This window comes from Phocoena sinus, chromosome 9, assembly GCF_008692025.1.
Source record: "Phocoena sinus isolate mPhoSin1 chromosome 9, mPhoSin1.pri, whole genome shotgun sequence".
NCBI classification, from domain to species: domain Eukaryota; kingdom Metazoa; phylum Chordata; class Mammalia; order Artiodactyla; family Phocoenidae; genus Phocoena; species Phocoena sinus.
The window spans coordinates 105,063,787-105,085,704 of NC_045771.1; the positions used below are offsets into that span (position 1 = coordinate 105,063,787).

The 21,918-nt window shown below is 37.1% G+C and overlaps 1 protein-coding gene across 1 annotated transcript in view; it reads left to right on the forward strand.

The window, feature by feature from the left end:
• The window catches only part of ZPBP (zona pellucida binding protein), a 104,313-nt gene extending 90,183 nt beyond the window's left edge, over window positions 1-14,130 (forward strand). Inside the window, exon 8 of the mRNA XM_032643451.1 lies at window positions 13,922-14,130. Within this exon, the coding sequence (XP_032499342.1) occupies window positions 13,922-14,016 (95 nt within the window). The 3' untranslated portion in view covers window positions 14,017-14,130. The remainder of the gene's footprint in view (window positions 1-13,921) is intronic.
• The last annotated feature ends 7,788 nt before the right edge of the window (window positions 14,131-21,918 follow it).

Sequence of the window (21,918 nt, forward strand, 5' to 3'; positions counted from 1 at the left end):
TTTTCCTACCCTAAGGTCACAAAGATTTTCTACTGTGCTTTTTGTTTAGTACTTCTGGGTTTGCATTTAAGTCTATGATAGATATTGAGTTAATATTTCTATTTGGTATGAGGTAAGGGTCAATAATCATTTGTTACAATACAGATAACCTGTCCTGGTGGTACAACACCATTTGTTGAAGACTTTTCTTTTGTCATTAAATTTTCCTTGGTACCTCTGTCAAAAGTTCAACTGACTATATATTCATGTGGGTTTAATTCTGCTCCATTCATCCTTATGTTTATCATTTCACCAATACCGAAGTGTCTTGATTAATGAAGCTTTATTACCATATTACATTAAAAAATTGCTTTGCTTGCTCTGTGTTTTTGAATTACTACAACATATTGACTTTTAAATATTAACCTGGATCCCATATATCTGTTTTATTCAGTGATTAGATGTCATAATTATTTTATAGACCCTGTATTTTTTTACAAGAATAAACATATAATCTGCAAATAACAGTTTTACTTCTTCATCTGATATCTGTGCCATTTTTTCTTTTACTTTATTGCAGTGACTAGGTCCTCCTGTACAGTGTTGAATAGAAATAAAAACAGGCATTCTTATTATTATTTTTGTTTTGTATCTTATTTTTGTTTTACAAGCTCTAGCTGGAGGTTTATCAGTTTTATTAGTCTCTTCAAGGAGCCAGATTTTAGTTTATTGAATTTTTCATTTGATTTCTATTTCATTAATATCTGCTCTTTATTTATGTATTTTTTAATGCTTTCTTCCTCATCTGAAACTTAATGTGCTATTCTTTCTTTAGTTTCTTAAGGGAGCAGCATACTATCAATTCATTGATTTTATATCTTTTTCTTTTCTTACATAAGTATTTAAGGCTATATATTTTTCCCTACCATTGTTTTACCTTCATCCTACTAATATTATTTATTTTTAAGTTTTCACTCAGTGCAAAATATTTTCTAATTTTCTTTGTAATTTTATTTGTCCCAGGGCTCATTTCATAGTATTCTGTTTAATTCCCATATAACTAATCACTTCCAGTGTATCTTTATATTGTTGATTTCCAACTAAAGTTTTTCTGTTTAGAAAGCATGCTCTATATTACTTTGAATCTTTTAGTTGTTTTTAGAAGTGTTTTAAGGTTCAGGATATGGCGCATCTTGATGAATGTTCCATGTCTTCTTGAATAATAAGTTTATTCTGGCATTTAAGTAGAAGTTGTCTTCTATATTTCTATTGTTCTAGTTTCCACTTGTTAAATCAGTTTGTAAGAGTGAAATGTTGAAGCTCCCAGCTGATATTGTGGATTGCACTATTTCTCCTTTATTGTCTTCCAAGTATTTTGCAACTCAGTAATTATGTAAATAGGCATTTAGGATTGCTACTTTTCCTGATGACTTGACTCTCCATCATTATGTAATGATACACCTTTTTATTCCTGATAATATTCCTTGCATTGAAGTCTACTTTGTTAGATATTAATATAATCACTCCAGCTTTCTTATGCTTAGTGCTTATATCTTGTGCCAGAAAGAGATAGACCCTGTTAACATTTCTGCTTAGCCATTTAACAGAGTTGTTGATAATGTCTTTTGATGCACAAAATTTTAAATTTTGATGAAGTCCAATTTATCCATTTTTAAACTTTGTTACCATATCTAATCATTTGTTGCCATACCAAAAGACATGAAGGTTTAGCCCTATGTTTTCTTCTAGGAATTTTTAGCTCTTTATTTAAGTCATAGTTAATATTAGTATATAGTGTGAGGTAGAGATCCAACTTCGTTTTTCTGCTTGTGGAAATACAGTTTTCCCAGCACCATTTGTTGAAGAGTCTACTGTTTTCACATTGAATGAACTTGGCACCCTTATCAAGAAACAGTTGATAATAAATGAATAGGTTTATTTCTGTTCCATTGGTCTGTAGGTCTGTCTGTTTTGATTACTGGAGCTTTGTAGTATGTTTTGAAATTGGGAAGTATGAGTCCTCTGGCTTTGTTCTTCTTTTTCAAGATTGTGTTTTGGCTGTTCAGGGCCATTTGCAATTTACTATGAATTGAGGAATGGCTTTTCAATTTCTTTAAAAAAAAAAGCTGTTGGAATTTTCATAGGGATTGCATTGAATATCTAGATTGTTTTGGGTAATGTTGACGTCTTAATATTAAGTCTTCCTACCATGACCACAGAATGACTTTCTATTTATTTAGGTTTCCTGTAGTTTCTTTCAGCAATGTTTTGTAGTTTTTAGTATACAAGTATTTCATCTCCTTTTTTCTAGATTGGTTTTATTGTTTGATTATTCCCTTTATTATGTGTTTTCTTGCCTCTTTCTCATGCCTAGTAATCTTTTTGTAGATTCCAAACATTGTGATTTTACCTTATTTGGTACTGCATATTTTCGTATTCCTGTGAATTTTGTCTTCTTTTTTTCACATGCAGTTAATACATTATTGAAAACGATTTGATCATTTCATGTCTTGCTTTTCTAATCTGATCGGTGTTTCTGTTTCAGCATTCAGTCTAAAGCTAATCATTTTCTACTACTTTCCTAAGTGCTCCACCCAGTGCTTTTTAAATATGAATTTTCTTTTCTGGTTATTGGGAACAGACACTGTTCCTTAGCCTGAGTGATTGCCAAGCACCCTTTCCTCTAAAGTTATCAAAATTGATGGTCCTTTCCCCAGATTCAGGTAGCTTCCTCAGACACATATGCTGATTTCTGTTATATAATCAAGTGAGATGTTCTACTCATCTCCAGAGTTCTCTGTCTCCACAGTATCTCCTTTCTGGTTCACAGGAAGAACACTAGCTGCATTCAATGTCTTCTTGGACTTCAGCTTTGTCTCTTCAGTTCAGGGAAGAACTCAGCTCCACCACAGTTCCCTTTGCCATAATTTAGATACTCACTGAAAGCAATAATCTACAACAGTTGTAGAGCTCATATATCAATATTTTGTTTCCTGTATGTCCTTTGGGATCACTGTCCCTTGTGGTTTGATGTCCAGTTTCTTGAAAACCATTTTCCATGTCTTTCTATGGTTATTATGTTTCAGTTGTTTCAGGCAAAATGGTAAATCATTTCCTTTATTCTATCTGTTCACTGTTCTCTTCAGGCTAAAGAACTTCTTTTAGCCTTACTTGTAGTGCAGGGTTATTGTCTACAATGTCTCTAAATTGTATTACCAAATGTCTTTTTTTTTACCTTTCATGTTTTTTAAATAAACTTTATTTTTTAGGCAGTTTTGGGTTCAAAGCAAATTTGAATGTAAGGTACAGAGATTTTCCTATATGTCCCCTGGACCCCCTCATGCTTAACCTCCACCGCTCAACATCCCTCAGCAGAGTGATACATTTGTTGTAATTGATGAATCTATAATGAATGAAATATCATTATCACCCAAAGTCCATGGTTTACATTAGGATTCACTCTTGGTGTTGTACAGTCTGTGTTTTTTTGGACAAATGACATATGTTTACATTATAGTATCGTACAGTGTAGCTACACTACCCTAAAATTTCTCTGCTTTCCACCTACTCATTATTCTTTATCCCCAAGCCACTGATCTTTTTACTGTCTCCATAGTTTTGCCTTTTCCTGAATTTTATATTGTTGGAATCATACAGTGTGTAGCCTTTTCAGATTGACTTCCTTCACTTAGTAGTATTTCTTTTTAGCACTGAATAATATTCCACTGCCTTCTAGCAGTTATTGCTCCTAGTGAGAAGTGAGCTGCTACTCATACTTCTTCCCTCTCGCACCCTGCATTTAATGTGTCATCATTTTTAGTCCATAGCATTTAGATTATCTTTACTGGGGGTTTATAGCAGTTTGACTATGTTGTGTGTAGGGGTGGAGGTTTTGTACATTTCATGTTGGTGTTTGCAGAGTTTTTTGGATTATTCATTTATGTCTTTTGTTAAATTCAAGGCTTTTGGGTCATATATGTCATTTATTGTTTTCTGCACTATTCTCTCTGTCCTCCCTTTTTGGTTATCAATTACACATATGTTACACCAATTTATATTGGCCCAGGGGTCACATGAAGCTCTACTCATTTTTTAATTAAGTTGAAATTCATATAACATAAAGCCATTTTAAAGTGGATAATTCAGTGACATTTAGTATATGGTGCTGTGCAACCACCACCTCTACCTAGTTCCCAAACATTTTAATCACCTCAAAAAGAAGCTCTGTGCTTATTAAGTGGTTACTCCCTATTTTTCTCTACCTTCAGCCCCTGACAACTACCAGTCTGCTTTCTGTCTCTATTCTGGATACTTCATACAAATGAAAAGATACAATATGTGTGATTTTTTCTCTGGCTTCTTTCACTTAGCCTAATGTTTCAAGATTTAACCACATTGTAGCATGTATCAGTATGTCATTCCTTTTTATGGTTGAATAATATTGCATTGTTTGTTTATACTTTATACACAGGCAATCCTGTGTTTACCTTTCTTGAGCAGTTTTCAAACTATTTAGCCTGCACAATTTTACAGTGCTACTAATAATATACAAAGTTAACTATCTCAACAACACTTGTTCTTTTCCTTTTAAAAAAGTATTGCTATCCTTGTGTGTGAAGTAGGGTCTCAGTATTGACTTGCATTTCCCAAATGACTAATGATGTTGAGCATTTTTTCCTGTACTTGGTGGCCACTTGTATATCTTCAGAAAAATGTCTAGGCAAGTCTTCTGTTTATTTTTTAAACTGGGTTTTCTTTCTTTTTGTTGTTGAGTTCTAAGGGCTATTTACATATTCTTTATACTCAGACCTTAGCACGTGTATGATTTGCAAAGGTTTATCTATTCTCAGAGAGTTTTTTCACTTTTTAATAATGTCCATTTGTGCACAGTTTTATATTTTTATGAAGTTCAGTTTATTTTCTTTTTTATTGATGCTTTTGGTGTCATTTCTAAAAAACCATTATGGAATCTAAAATTGTGAAAAATTTACCCCTTTTTTTTCAAAGAGGTCATTGATAATTTGAGGTAAGTTCTAGAAAACAGTGTGAGTTAGGGGTCCAAATATATTCTTGGCATGTGGCTATCTGGTGGTCACAGGACTTTTCACTGAAGAGACTGTTCTTTCCCCCTTGCGTGGTCTTGTCATCCTTGTTGAAAATCGGTTTGCCACTGATGTCTGTGGCTATTTCTGGACTCTCAGTTCTATTCCATTAGTGTACATTCTCTCTTTTTCTAGTACTACACTGTTTTGATTACAGTAGCTTTGTAGGGAGTTTTGAAATTTAAAAGTGTGAGTACTCTAGGTTTGTATTTTTCAAAACTATGTTGTATATTTTAGGCCCCTTGCAATTCCATGTGAATTTGAGGATCATCATTCCCTCTTTTCAAAACCAAACGTAAAATAGATAGCTAGTGGGAAGCAGCCGCATAGCACAGGGAGATCAGCTTGGTGGTTTGTGACCACCTAGAGGGGTGGGATAGGGAAGAGTGGGAGGGAGGGAGACTCAAGAGGGAAGAGATATGGGAACATATGTATATGTATAACTGATTCACTTTGTTATAAAGCAGAAACTAACACACCATTGTAAAGCAATTATACTCCAATAAAGATGTTATTAAAAAAAAACACGAGCCTGAGGGATTTTGATACAGGATACATTGATCTGTAGGTTCCTTTGGATTGTATTGTCATCTTCATAATATTGTCTTCCACTTCTCCAACGTAGGATGTGTTTCCATTTATGTAGGTCTTCTTTTATTTCTTACAGCAGTGTTTTATAATTTTAATTTTACAAGTCTTCAACCTTCTTGCTTCAATTTACATCTTTGTAAATTGATTTTTTTGTGGATTATCATGTAAATATAATTGCTTCTCTAATTTTCTTTTGGGACTTTTCACTGCTAGTGTATAGACGTAACCACTTTTTGTGTGTTGATCTTGTATCCTGCAACTTTGCTGAATTCCTTTATTAGCTCTAGTACCATGTGTATACGTGTATTCACAGGTTTCTCTCTCTCTCTCCCTGTGTGTGTGTGTGTGTGTGTGTGTGTATACATACACACAATCATGTCATCTACAATTAGTTTACTTTTTCCTTTATAATTCAGATGCCTTTTATTCTTTTTCTTGCCTAATTGCTCTCTCTAGAACTTTCTTTAGGACATCCTTGCCTTGTTCTTGATCTTAGGGGGAAAACTTTCAATATTTCACTATTGAAGATGATGTTAGCTTTGGGTTTTTCATAAAAGCCCTTTATCAGATTGAAATGTTTTTCATTTTGTTCCGTTTGTTGAGTGTTTTTATGATGAAGATTTTGGATTTTGTCAAATTCTTTCTCTGCATCAATTGAGATGATCATGTAGGTTTTCTTTCCCCCTTCTATTTGTATAGTATATTACGTTGATTGGTTTTTATATATTTAGCCACCTTTGCAGTTCCTGGAATATATCCCACTTCATTATGGTGAATAATACTTTAATATAGTGCTGGAAGTTGCTTGTTAGTATTTTGTTAAGGATGTTTGCATCTGCATTCTAGAGATATTGACATTTATTTCCTTGTCTTAGTAATAACTCTATCTGGCTTTGATGTCAGGGCAATGCTCATATCACAGATTGATTAGTAAGTGTTTCCTCCTCTTCTGTTTTTGAAAGAGTTTGAGAAGAATAGGTTTAATTCTTCTTTAACTGTTTGGTAGTATTCACCAGTGAAGCCATCTCACCCTGAGATTTTCATTATTGGAGGTTTTCAGTTACTAGCTCAATATCTTTACTTGTTATAGATTTCTTCCAATTTTCTATTTCTTCTTCAGTCAGGTTTTGCAACACGTGGGTTTCCAGGTATTTTTCATTTTTTTTTCTAGCTTACCTAATTTGGTGGCATATAATTTTTCTTAAAATGGACTTATCCTTTTTATTTCTATAAGTTTGGTAGTGATGTTCCATCTTTGTTTCTGACTCTGAAAATTTCTCTCTTCTCTCTTATTCTCAATCTACCTAAAGGTTTGTCAGTCCTTTTAGTCTTTATAAAAATCAACTTCTGTTTTCCTTGCTTTTCTCTATTTTTAAAATTCTCTCTGTTATTAATATTCACTTTAATCTTTAAAAATTTTTTCTTTCTTCTGCTATCTGTAGATTTAGTTTGTTGTTTTCTCATCCCTTCAGGTGTAAAGTTATGTTATTGATTTAAGATCTTTCTTTTTTTTTTCAGTATAGGCATTTACTACTAATAAATGTTCCTCTGCTTTCACTTAATCTCATATGGTTTGGTGTGTTATGCTTTCATTCTAATACATCTCAATATGTTTTCCAATTTCCCTTTTGATATATTCTTTATCTTCTTGGCCTATTAAGAATGTGTTGTTTAATTTTCACATATTTGTGAACATTCCACTTGTCCTTATGTTACTGATTTCTTCAGTAGCTTTATTCTATTGTGATTTGTATGATATCATTCTTTTTAAATTTATGAAGAATTGTCTTGTGTCCTAAAATATTGTCTATCCTAGAAAATATTCCATGTGTACTTGATAAAAATGGGTGTTCTGTTGCTATGAGTGAGGTGTTCTATATACATCTGTTAATTTAGTTGGTTTATAGTGTTGTCAAGTCCTCTATTTCCTTATTGATCCTCTGTCTAGAAACTCTATCCATTATTGGAAGAGAGGTAATGAAATCTCCAAGTATTGCTGTAGAGCTATGTCTCCCTCTGTTCTGCCAGTGTTTGCTTTATATATTTTCTGTACCTGTTGTTTGGTATGTATATTTTTATAATTGTTATATCTTCTTTGTGATTTGATCCTTTTAGGAATATGTAATTTCCTTTTTCTATTATAACAGTTTTTGACTTAAAGTCTGTTTAATCTGAATTAGTGCCAGCTCTTTTTTCATTACAGTTTCCATGGAATATCTTTTTCCACTTTTTCACTTTCAACCTAATTGTTTCATTTGGTCTAAAGTGAGTCTCTTCCAGATTGCATATAGTTGGATCATAAATATTCATTGTGCCAGTTTCTGTCTTCTGATTCTAGAATTTAATCCATTTACATTAAAATAATTACTGATAAGAATGGACTTACTTCTGCCATTTTACTATTTCCTATATGTTGATTGTTTTTTAGAGTTCTTTCAAAGTTAATTCTGAGAGTTTTTGCTTGATTATTTTCATGTTTCTTTAGTTGGGACTGTCATTTGGAGCTGCCAGTATCTTTGCTGATGTTACTCTATTCATTTTTTTTAAACTTTTATTTCTCTTGACTATGAGTTAGTTTTCTGTGTCTTTGAAAATCTAATAATTTTTATTATATGCTAAACTTTATTGGTAGTGCTATGTAGAGTCTTCTGGCTTATTTTTGCTCTGAAGAGTGTTTATTATTTAGTCTAATAATATGCTAGATTCAAAATCTAAACTGTCTTTCCCATTGTAGGCACCATCTTCTCAGTTTTTTCAGCTTTCCAACTCTTTACGGTTTTGGGTTTTTTTTGTGTTAACACGGACCTCTCACTGCTGTGGCCTCTCCCGTTGTGGAGCACAGGCTACGGACGCACAGGCTCAGCAGCCATGGCTCACGGGCCCAGCCGCTCTGCGGCATGTGGGATCTTCCCGGACCGGGGCACGAACCCGTGTCCCCTGCATCGGCAGGCGGACTCTTAACCACTGTGCCACCAGGGAAGCCCTCTTTTTCTGGTTTTGAACTTCTTGCAATATCATTGACTAATGTGAAGGTCTCACATCAGCCAGTGATCTGCATGGAGTCTATATGAGATTTTAGAGTTCTTGCTTCTGTTTCTACCTATTTCCTTGAATTTCTCCCATTACTTTCTCTATCTTCTGGTGGCCTAGAAGTCTGTCCTCTCAGTTTTTGTAACCAAGTAGACATAATTTTTGCTTCAGTTTTAGCCACCCATGCACCACATAGTGTGGTGAGTACCCACTGCTGAAATATATAATAATACTTTTACCCATTTGCCTGTCTTCGCTACCTCTTCAAGGCTGTCAAATAGTGTATGTTTCCTCTTTCCTGATGTTTTAAGTGTTTTCTGCAGATTGATTAATTCAATATAAGCTAGAATTAGAATTCTTGGCCACTTGAATTTTAGCATTGTGGACATTGTCTTTGGTGCATTGTTTTTTGTTTAATATTGTATAAGTCTTATTGCTTATTTTCTCTATTTGTTTTCTCTTATAAAAGTCTTACCTGCCTCACAACCAGGAAAAAAATTCTCTAATAATTTATTTTATTAATTTCAAATTTTGTTTCTTTACTCTCAGGTCCATAAAATAAGGGTACATACTGTGTGTGTGTGTGTGTGTGTGTGTGTGTGTATACATACACATATATATACTTATAATATATGGTGCATATATACACACACCTACATTTGTATGTATATACACATATATGTACATACACACAAATATATGTCTTTTAAAGGGTCCTCTCTTTTGTTTTACTGTTTGTGGTAATTAATGTCTTGTTGTATAGAGAGGGTAAACCACCTTCTTTTTTCTCTTTAGAAGTTGTCCATTTTAAATTGATTTGTCAAGTTATATAAAATAAAACTGTAGTTGAGGTTTTATTTATGAGTGCAGTGCAGGTATAGATTAATTTGATTAAAACTTACATTTTTACATTAGCAGCATAAAGTTGGATTTGTAAAAATCCAGTCTGAGAATATGTCCAATGAGAGGCTATTTTAACAGATTCACAGTATTGCAAATTGTATCTGTGAGATTCATGCACATTTTTGTGGTTATAACACAATTTAAAAATTTTTTCTTTTCTATATAATATTCTATTTTATGAATATGTCAAGGAGTATATATCTGTTTTATTGTTGGTTGAAATTGCTTCCTACTTCTCAGTTTTTCTACTATGACAAACAATGGTGTTGTGAATATTTTTGTTTGTATATCCTAGGTCTTTAGCTAATATTGGATCATAAGATGAGCAATTCATTAAAATATGTCAGATTGGGTTAATACAAAAAATTTAGAAAACACTTACAACGCAATGTAGGACAGATCCTGTCTACATCTATGCCAATTCTTGGCATAAACAAACTTTAAATATTTGCAATCTGATGATTATGTAATGCATCACATTTTTTATTATGGTAAAATATATATAAGATTTAACCTTTTAAGCATATTGAAAGGAACAAATTAGTGGCATTAAGCGCATTCACATTGTTGTGTAAGCGTCAATACCATCCATCTCCAGAACTTTTTCATCTTCCCAAACTGAACTTCTGTACCTATTAAACGCTAGTTCCCCATTCTGCCCTCCTTTCAGTCACTGACAACCACTCTTCTTCTTTCTGTCCCTATAAATTTGACGACTACTCTAGGTACCTCATGTAAATGAGATCATGTGGCATTTGTCCTTTTGTGATTGGCTTATTTCACTTGGCATCTATATTGTAATATGTGTCAGAATTTCCTTCCTTTTGCAGGCTAAATACTATTCTGTTGTGTATATGTGTGTATATGTATCACATTCCCACCTCCAACATGTGTAGTACGTGACCATCACACATTTTCATACCATTCCACAGTACTCTTTATAATTTCACATTCCCACATTAACATCACATTAGGTGGCCCAGCACTAATGTACCGCATTTCCGTCGTCCACATGTGTATGCCGCGTTTTCTTTATCCATTCGTCTGTCAATGGACATAGGGTTGCTTCCACCTCTTGGCTATTGTGGATAGTGCTGCACTGAACATGCGTGTGCAGATATCTCTTCAAGACCCTACTCTTAGTTCTTTTGGATAAATACTGTTTTAGGGTGGGCCGCCATAACAAAATTCCATATACTGGATGGCTTAAGCAAAAATTTTTTTCACAATTCTGGAGGCTGGAAGCCCAAGTTCAAGGTGCTGGTGATTCGTTTCTGGTGAGTTCTCTCTTGGCTTGCAGATGGCATAATGGGCCACCTTCTCATTTTGTCCTCACATGACCTTTCCTTGGTTCACGTTTGCAGAAAAAGTTTCGATTTTGATGTAGTCCAATTTAATTATTTGTCTTTTGTCCTCATGCTTTCAGTGTCATATAAAAAAATCATTGTAAAATCTAATGTCATAAAGCTTTTTCCTGTTTTCTTCCAAGAATTTCATGGTTTTAGCTCTTATATTAGGTCTTTGATCCATTTTGAGTTAATTTTTGTATATATGGTGTAAGGTGCGTCCAACCTCATTCATTTTCAAGTGGATATCCAGTTTGCTCAAACATTTGTTGAAAAGACTGTCCTTTCCTCATTGAATGATCTTGGTATCCTTGTTAAAAATTATTTGGGAGTTTATTTCTATTTTTTTTTGTCTGTAATTTTGTCTTTATGTCAGTACCAGACCACTGAAATTACTGAAGCTTTGTAGTACTTAAATCAGCAAGTGTGAGATGTCCAACTTTGTTATTCTTTTACAAAATTGTTTTGGCTATTCTGAGTCCCTTGAGATTTCAAATGAGTTTTATGATGGATTTTTTTATCTCTGAAAATGCCACCACTGGGATTTTGATAGAGCTTTCATAGAATCTAGAGATTTCATAGATAGCGATTTCATGGATAGTTAGTAGTACTGACATCTTAACAATATTAAATATTAAATGAACATGGGACGTCTTTCCATTTGTGTCTTTGATTTCTTTCAGCAATTTTTGGTAGTTTTCAGTACACAAGAATTTGCCTCCTTGGTTAAGTTTTTCCTATTATTTTCTGTCCTTTTCTCATTGATTTACATGAATTGTGTGTGTTTTCTGAATGGTAGTCCTCTGTTGGTTATATAATCTGCAACTATTTCCTAGTTTTCTTGATTGACTATTGTTACTTTAAGTTCTTAATTTTAATACCACATGTATCAATTATTTTCTATTATGGCTAGTCACTTCCCTTTTTAAGGAATTATTCCCTATCCAAAATTCATTAAGATATTTTCCTGTATTTACTTATTTCTTCATATGTCAATACTGATCAGTCACCAATGCTTCCTTCTCTTCTTATTAAAATAATCAAGTTTCAATCAGGCTGCTCTCATAACTGTAGCTGGGAGATGTTCTACTCACTGAGACTCAGACCTGGAAGAAAAGTTCACTAATTTTGTACTTTAAATTTAAATAACATTTTAGCATTTTTCCTCAATTTCACTTAAAAGAGAACAAAATATTTCAGGATATATCCTAGGAGAGAGTGCTACAGATAAGGGCTCTGTGGTATAACATGTACTATATTATGAAGGTTTTTTAAATTATAAGAATATTTATTAGAATATCATTATTTATTTAAACTTTAATTTAGATGATTTTATGCCAGTAACAGTTCTGTTTGTAACAGTCATGTATAAAGTCTGTGTGTAAAGACTGCATGCAGGTTTCTCTTCTCCATATGTAATGATTTGACACTTTCAATACATTTGCTAAATCTTTCCATATTTGTGCATCAAGAAATATTAATGTGTGTTTTGAGAGAAAGTGTACCATGATCACACACCTTTGAGAAATATTATGTCATTAGAATTTTACCACATACATTTTCACTTTAGACACTCTTCTTATTACTGCAGCAAATAAATCTATTTAACTTTGTTTACCAATTTTTTTTCCATCTGGAACATTAATTCCCAAATAAAATGTCTGTTAAAACTTGAGGAGCTCTGTGGGACCTAGAATGGAAAATACTTTTTCTGAGTGATAGTTAAGATATTTCCCAATTTGAAAAAATATATTTTAAAAAGAATAAGAAATTAAATAATATAATATGACTCAGATTCAGTCAGTGACATGTATTATTAAATCATGGTGCTAGAAAAAGAATCTTTTTTGATGGCCCATGATACCCATGCCTTAGATGTGCTGTTACTAACATCTTTGTGATCCCTTGGCTGACCACATCTGCAATAGGTTAGTCAGAGACCCCAACTCAATTAGGGGCTGATGGCATCCCATGACCTTGATGCCCTCCCCACCCCCAGTGGAAGAGGTGAGTAGAGGCAGCAACCCTGCAATGCACAGGGTTAAGCATTTATTGAGTGCCCATCACATGCTGGGTGCCTTTTCATCTAAGTCATCTGGTTTCAGTCCTCACAATGCTATGACTTGATTGTTACTGTACCTGTTTTACAAATAAGGAAACTAGAACTAAGAGAATTGGCTGCTTTGCCCAGGATCCCAAAGTTAATCAATGGCAGAGAATGTATTTGACCTTGGTTTCTTCCTGCCTTTCTTTACTTTCTATCACACAGAGGGAGCAGTGGTGACGTATTCATGGTATACATTGTCCTTATGTTAGGGATGACCAAACTGAGTTACGTTTTAGGCTAAGTAATTTTTCCAGAATTACACCATTAGCCCAGGATAGAAATAGGATTTGAAATCAGAGGATTGTTAGAAATGATCTGCAAGTCCTTCCCATATTTGGGGCTATCTTTATACATCTAAATCGTGGTTACTATGGACCATCTGGTAGTCACATTTGGTTCTTGACCCCTTGTGGCTGCTTCTGTAACTTACAGGATGGCCCAGTCAGCCTTCTGATGTCAACATCGTGTGGTCAGTAAAACTATTTTAGGTCACAGTCTTGGTTTAAGCTGGATTAGAGTGAAAACTTAAAACTTTTCACTTACATGAGGCATTTAGAGGAGTCAAACTCATAGAAACAAATTGTGGAATGGTGGCTGCCAGGAGCTGGGAGAGGGGGAATGAGGAGATGGTTCATGGGTATAGAGTTGCAGTTTTTCCCAGATGCAGAAGTTCTGGAGATTAGTTGTACAGTGATTTGCATACATTTAACACTACTGAGCTGTACACTCAAAAATGGTTAAAATGGCAAATTTTATGCTATGTGCATTTTACCACAATTAAAAAGAAAAAAAGAACCTTCTTTGAAAATTAATTTACGTGGCATTAGGAGACTTTTACTCATTAACTTATTCTTTATTCACAGTGATCTGCAGCCCTGGCTCTTACAACTCCCGTGATGGGATTCACTGCCTTCAGTGCAATAGCAGCTTGGGGTTTGGAGCAAAAGCATGCTTATAGGACGTTATTTTGAGCTCTTCGGTGGTTTGTTAAACACAAAAGTCTATTTTTGAAATGTTACTATATAATAAATCACTATTATGCCAAAATTAAATATATTAGATATTACCAAAATATGGTGTCATCATTTTAATTGAAACACGGTATGTCCAAATGCCTTCTATGCAGTACATCCAGTAATCTTTATTCATTAGTGCCAGACCTACATATGAGTCCAAAACATTTCTTGGATCATTGTTTTTAAAATAGTTTCAAATGTACTATATTGGGTTAGCCCAAAAGATTTTTTTATGATTTTTCAAAAATAGCCCATTCTATCGTTATTATATGTTGACTAATCTCGGGCTACCATATTCTTCCACAATCATTTTAATTTCAGCTTGTTTCATTCCTTGATTTTAATTTTATGGGATTCTATTCCTTCCAGTTTGACCTTTCATAGCTCAAAGTCACTGCAAGTCTTATTATTGCAATTTTTAGCCACTTTAGTTTAAGACCTAGTCCCAAACACACTATGAGTTTTTAATATACTTCAATATGGTGATCTTAAACTTTTCAGTTGAAAGTCCCTCAGATTACCTTTTTGACATTTTAGAATGGAGTAATCGTTGTATGTGCCTAAATTAACATTTGACCTTTCACAATGTGGAGAGAGAAAGAGAAACTAAGCAGTTTCCTTCCCCAGCAGCACCTCTAGGGGTGAGAATCAAGCAGTCATTTTCACTTCCTTCACTATTACAGTGTTCTGTGACAGATACCACTGCTGCGACCGCCTAATACTTACTCTCCCACCCTGGGATGTTGTGTTTGAATATGAAAAACTACCAAAAATTTAAATATTAATTACCAGGAAAATACATGAGTAAATCACAAAATTAGTAGCTTCTCAGTTTTCTAATTACTGTTTTAATTATATTCGTATCCACTTTACACTTTCTTGGAACGTTCCCTGTTTTTCTCTTCATATTTCCTTTGTGGAGACGTGAACATATGTAAATGGAAAATGTACACAGATTGGATCTGGGCACAGCTGTGCAGCACACTGGACAGGAGAGGCATGTACTTAAACCGAGGCTCTGCATGGCTTTTTTTTTTTTTTTTTTTTTTGCGGTACGCGGGCCTCTCACTGTTGTGGCCTCTCCCGTTGCGGAGCACAGGCTCCGGACGTGCAGGCTCAGCGGCCATGGTTCACGGGCCCAGCCGCTCCGCGGCATGTGAGATCTTCCCGGACCGGGGCACAAACCCGTGTCCCCTGCATCGGCAGGCGGACTCTCAACCACTGTGCCACCAGGGAAGGCCCTGCATGGCTTTTTGAAAGTGTCCAGTAAATACATTAGCTTCTCCGTCATCCTGTGGACAAACATTACTCTGGAATTCTCACACAAATAAGAGAGGGAAGGGAAATGACATTTCTTTGTTAGCCCTGTTGATCTTTCTTTAACAATCCCTTTAGACTTACCTAATCGTGACATAATTGTTTTCATATATATTTGAGAGGTTATTCAAGAGCCGTCTTTCCACTATTAAGTCACGTATTTTTGCCGTTTTACTGTTTGGGTGAGTTATTGTTCCTCTTGCACATGCTTTCTGTAACTAGTAAAAGACCTATTAAGTCTCCATCTGTAAAAGTAGTGCAAGCTTCTAAAGTTTTCCAAATTTCTTAATTTAATAATGAGATGCATTGGAGTACATATTCTTTCCTTTGTACTCCCTAAGTTTGGATTACTTTCTTCCTATTATTTAAAAGCCCAAAGGAATTTAATTTCTGATGCATCCTTCTGAGGCGTGACCAGTACTAGCCCCCTAGCTGGTCAGCTGGGAAGGCAGTGGCAGGGGTGACATGGTGATGACGGGCACTGGAGGTCAGAAGAGATGGGTGATCTGGAATGAGAAGAGACAAGTGACAGGAGAAAGAGGAGCCAGTCACAGACTTTCAGCTTATGAAGGCAGACCACATAAGAAATGAGGCCACACAAATTCCAGGGGGCAGAACAGGTCAGATTTAAAAGTCCAGGCAAAAAGAACAGCTGGTAGAAATTTAAGCAGAGGATGAGCTAGGAGAAGAAAGAGAAGTGTTAATTACTTCTTTTTCTTGGTTCTCAAAGTGAAATGTTCTTGGCTCTGTTTTACCACATATCACATTTATTTTAGTTGGTTGTGTGTCTGTCTTCCACATTCAATTATACTAGTGTATTCCTAGTTTCCTAGTCATCTTCAAAGCACATAGTTATGTGCTTAATAATTTTTAAACTAATTAATAGATTATTAAAGTCCTGTGAGTATAAATAATAACTAAGATAAAAGCTGCTTCTGTTATATTAATAGATAGGTTGTGGAATGTTGAAAGTAGTTTTAAGCAATTGGCAATATGTATGATAAAAACTATAAACTAATCCCTAAGAGTGATTGTTGTCTTAAGACAGTTACAGGTGTTCATTATTTTTGTTTATATCAAAATAATATCTTACATTTATATAATGCCTTAATTTTAACAAAACCTTTTTTTCTTAATTACACAATCTGGGATTTACATTGACCTGTGAACTTATGGGAAATATGGTTCCCATTTTGTATTTTATCAGTTAGGTTTTTTTCTCATATTAGGTGTGTAATATGTATTCATTTGGCAATATGTAAAAAGAGTCTTAACAAGTTTGGTCCAGTAATATCACTTAAAGGACGCTATCCAAAGGAAGCAAATTAGAGATCAGGTGAAATATTCCATCCAAAGGTACTAATAATGAAAATGGAATTAACAGAAATTATCTGCAAGAATGAAATGGTTAAATAAATTATGCTGTTTCCATATGGTAGAATGTTATGTAGTATTGTTTAGAGTTTTAAAACAAATGAACCAAAATGTTAATAGTGGTCATGCTATGTGATAGGGTCCTATGGGAGGTTTTTTTTGATACCCTCTGTTTTCCAAGTCTTCTACAGTGAAATGAATTACTTTGGAAAATCTTGGAAGCAGTAAACATACTTTGACAAATGACAAGAGTAGCCATTTGGGGAAGACATTGTTGCTCACTCTCCAGTATCAATTCGCCCCCGCCTTCTTCCCAACAGAGCACCAAGTTTGTTTACTCCAGAGAACTATCCTTCTTCGCCAGTCAGCACATGACATTTTTTGGCCGCCGCTTTGTTGAAACCGTGAGGTGAACACCCTGAGGATGAAGCCCGTGCTGAGGACCCTGAGTGGAGACATGGAAAGAGCTGGCACTTGGTGATGCTGAATCACTACCCTTATCGTGTCTGAATCCCAGCCTGCCCTGGACTCCCCAGTTCTGTGAGATAGGAAGGTTCCTTTCATTAAAGCAAGTTAGGTGTTCTACAGCTAAAAGCATCCTAATTGGTAGAGAGTTCATTACAGGAAATAGGTAAAATGGAAGAAATTAGAAGTAGGGGGGAAATACCACTTACAGTTTCATAACCCAGATATCAGCATTGTTAACATTTTGGTAAATTTCCTACTTTTGTGTGATTTTTTATTCACGTTATATGTTTTATTCATATATATGCAGTCAGTATTTCCCTTAATATATATTTTCTACACCATCTTATACACCTCACTAACATAATTTGAATGATTACTACATATGATACATTTCAGCAAAATTACTGCAGTATGGTTAATCATTTCTAATTGTTGGACATTCTACTGCTTCCAGACTTTTGCTGTCTTATGTAGCATTACAGTTAACATCTTCTTTCTTAATACTCTGTGGTATTTTTAAGTCTTCCCTCTGCCCAGAAGTAGAATTACAGGGTTTGGATATTTCTAATCCTTAGGACCATTTGCCAAATTTATTTCCTAAGAATTGTATCAATTTATAGTCCCAACAGTGATATATCAGAGTATAAATTTCACTGCACCCTCTCTGAACTTTTTTCTTTTTTTGGGTGTGGGCACACCACACAGCTTGTGGGATCGTAGTTCCCCTACCCCGGATTGAACCCAGGCCCAGCAGTGGAAGCACGGAGGCCTAACCGATGGACCACCATGGAATTCCCTGAATTCATTTTGTAAATTATTTACCTTGACAGATGGAAATAGTTTCCCGTACTACACTTTCATTTTTCTGCGGCACTGGTGAGGTTGGGCTTTCCTCATACAATTATTCTGCTGCTGGTGCTAACGAGTGTTGTTTACTGAGTGCTTATTATGTGAAAAGATTGCATATATTTTCATGGTTTATTTACCCAATTCTTTACCCATTTCATATATGAGAAAACCAAGTCACAATAATTGTATGACTTCCCCAAGTTTACAAGCTGATTAGTGGTGAAGATGTGTGTCAGTTACAGAGAGCCCTGATGCAGTGGTTTCCGTTCTGTCTCTGAGTCCAGCAAAGGTCGGGTTAGAGCTGGTGCCATGTCTCCATAGAGCTGTCCTAACCTTGGGCCACCGGTCCTTTTTTGCTCCACCTTCCTTAATGTGGCTTTTGTCTTCATGGCTGTAGGTGGCTGTTGTGGATCTAGGCATCGGATTGACCTTCTATTCAGAAAAAAGATGAAGATGAAAGCCCTCTACAAGACTTTTACATCACATTGAAGGGGACAATGTCCCAAGGACACATAAGTGGGAAATTGATATATTCATCTTTGATTCTCATTAATAGAGAAGAGGGGTTAAAAGTGGCCATGGACTTGGGATGGTGTTGAGTGGGCTGGTGTCTTTGTCTGACACACGGCATCCCTTTAACGAGTCTGCATCGATACGCACCCTTCACATTAACAAGCTCTGCGTGTCACATGCTCATTGTCTCTCCCTCCCCCATAATACAGGTTCAAACGCTCACCCAGTGAGTGCATTCGGGTTGAAGTTCAAAATCATGGGTGGTGTGTGGAAGGCTGCATCAGGTCCAGGGTCCGTATGGTCTAGAGTTGATGTGCCTCCAAACTACCAATATAAAATGGGTGAGAAGGAAGAGAGTGACTGGGTTAAAATGCCCATTCAGAAAAGGGAGTAAAGAGAACACATCCCAGTCACCATCCCGGTGGGCAAGTTATAGTGAGATCTTCCTTGTGGGAAGCCGTTGTTCTGCCTGTCGCAGATAACGGGAAGCCGGTGTTCTGCCATGTCGCAGATAACAGTTATCAGGGAGTAGCCCAAAGGCTATGTGCCACACATGCGCCACGACGAGCCAATATGCTAATGAAGGATCAGAATTGCAACCAATAAATTGTGAACAGCACATATCTTGTTGAGTTAACCAGCCAACCACAGGTTGCCACAGGTTATAGTGCATTATAAAAGCCAGTGTAAACAAGGCTCGGGGTCTTCCTTCCATCTGTCTGAAACCAAGCTGTACTCCAATAAAGTGTGATACGAGAAGAATCTAGCGTGTGGTGACTCGTCATTCTGCTGGTCAGAAGCGGCTCGCCGCACTTCCTGCTGTCAAATATGGGTGAGTTCTTTGATTGGTCCCTGGTTCTGACCTCAGTGGTTATCTTCCTTCTCTATTCTGTTCTACTTTCTGCATAGTCGGGGGCCCAGAACACTCATAAGCTGTCGCTGCCCAGATTTGGGTATCCAAGGGCAGGACAGTTCTCTTATGTTAGGTTGTATTGTGTCCTCATGGTTAAGCTTGGTGACAAAAGATGCACAGGTGCCCTCAAAGCCCCCAGCTGGCCCTCACTTCTCCTCTGCTGTGTGTCTGACTTGCTGCCAGCATTGACCAGCAGTGACCTCAGTTACGCCACCCACTGCCTGATGTCCAGAGGGTGAGCTTCCCCAGGGGTCTCGGTTTCCACAGATCTGTCCTTTTATAGATGTAAAGACAAGATGGCCTCCACTGATGATGGCAACTCCTGGCATTCAGTGAGGAAACATCATTTAAATGATCACTTCATCACTCAGGGCCAAGTGCCTATGGAAGAGAAGGCCACAGATGAAAGAGTACATTTTAATGAAGACAGTGAAGTATAAGGACCGAGATGAGTTGGTTGCTTCTAACTGCATTTGGTAAAAGAAAATGATGAGTTCAGGGCTTAAAAAAAAACCCAGAAAGTTCCTATGACTGCCATGGAAGTAGCTCTCTTTTCCTGTGGCCGCACAGATTTTTGATAAACAAACTTAAATTGGAATCTAATGGTGGATTGAATGAGAAATCTACTGGAGCTCACCACCTAATATGTTTCCCATGATAGAGGCCAGGCACCGGTTGGGAAGGAATTGAGGTGAAGACGTGTGAAAGTCCCAGTGAAGCCAAACACATTAATCCCAACATTCTACTGGGATTTGTTTCTCAGTAAGAGCAGCCCTTCCTCCCCTGAGGAGCCTGAACTTCCCCTTGCCTGAAGAGCCCATAATGGTTGTCCTAAAACAGTTGTCTTGTTTCCTCCCCGAAACTATCATCTTTCATTGCTTCTGAACCTAGACCTTAACTTGAATCCTGGCAGTCCCAGGGTGTTTGGTTAGCAAGTGTTACCTACTACACGTATCAGAAGAATTGTAGTAGCCAGTTTACAGCAGACGCTTACTGGGGAGATGCATAGGCGATGTTGGAGACACCTGATTGGGACCCCCTGGTGAGTTATGTCTGGTATAATCCTCTTCCCTCGAGTGCATGTAGAACCCGTGACTTGATTTTAGACGACAGAAGATGTCAAAGATGGGAGAGTCACTGAATTCCTTTTTGCTGGATCTGGAGCAAGAGATCCTTCCACTGGCACAGAAACAGCTGCCATGTCGTGAGAGGACCTGTAAGATGACCAAGTGGCAAGGACCTGCAGTGGGCTCAGAGAGCTGAGGGCAGTCCCTGGCTGTCAGCTGGCAGGAAGGCAGTGCCTTAGTTCTCAGACTGCAAGGAATTGGATTCTGGCAACAACCATGTGAGCTGAGATGAGGACACCCTCCTCCAGAAAGGAGCCCAGCCCAGCCAGCACCTGCCTACAGCTCTGTCCCGGGCAGAGGACCTAGTTAAGCCATACCCCAGAAACTGGGATGAAAACGGGTGTTGTCCTCGTCCGTGAACGTATGGTGATGTGTTACACAGCAATAGAAAGTGTATAACCGATGCATAGGGAATAGGTCCTCAGTGTACTGAGCCAGAGTGGAAGGAATGCCGTGTTGGGTGGGGTTGAACGTATTGATACGGGTGTCATTGCCAGAGAGCCTGGATTCAGTGTACTAGTTGGAGCAGCTGGGAATCGCACTAACAGTTTGCTCATCTGATTGACTGGACTCTGAACCCAGCGGTGGGTAGCTTACACGGAATAAAGTGGACAGCCTGGAATTACTTGCTGTGCTGAGTAAGGCGTCTGAAGGCTTAGGGAGGCTGGAATGCCGGAGTGGACGTTTTATGTGAGATTTCCATGCAGACTCCCCTGTTTCTGGCCCCTGATGGGTCTAGAGGCCTCTCCCTTCCAGGGCTCAGAGGAGTTCTTGGTGAAGAGCGTGCTGGCATCTTGAGGTCTCTGTACTGGCAGTGCTTTGTGGTCTAGTGACGGGAGTTGAGATGGACCTGGTGAATCACATGGGCTGATGGCATCCAGGAGAAGTGCCATGCAGAGGCCAGAGGTGGTGGGCGTCAGGGCTGAGGCAGCGATCAGAACGACCGGATCCACGGGGGTCTCGGCACATTGCTCATGGTGTCCCCAGACGGAAGGAGGCGGAGGGCAGTTCTGTCTGTGAGATTCAAATTCAGGTTGGTTTATCAGAGCTCCAGGCCTGTTTCAAAGAAGCCTGACTAAGCCATGGCAGTTGAGAATTGTGACTTCTTAGCTAATTTCCAGAACTGAGTCAATTCACAGACTCAGAGGTATGTGTACCTTGGGGCAGAGGCAGCCCACACGGGCTCTCTTGAGGGAGGACCCACCACGTGACCCAAGATTTATGCTGCACATCTTCCAGCCTTCCCAGAAGGGACCCACAGCCGTTTGCTAGGGCGGCTGCAT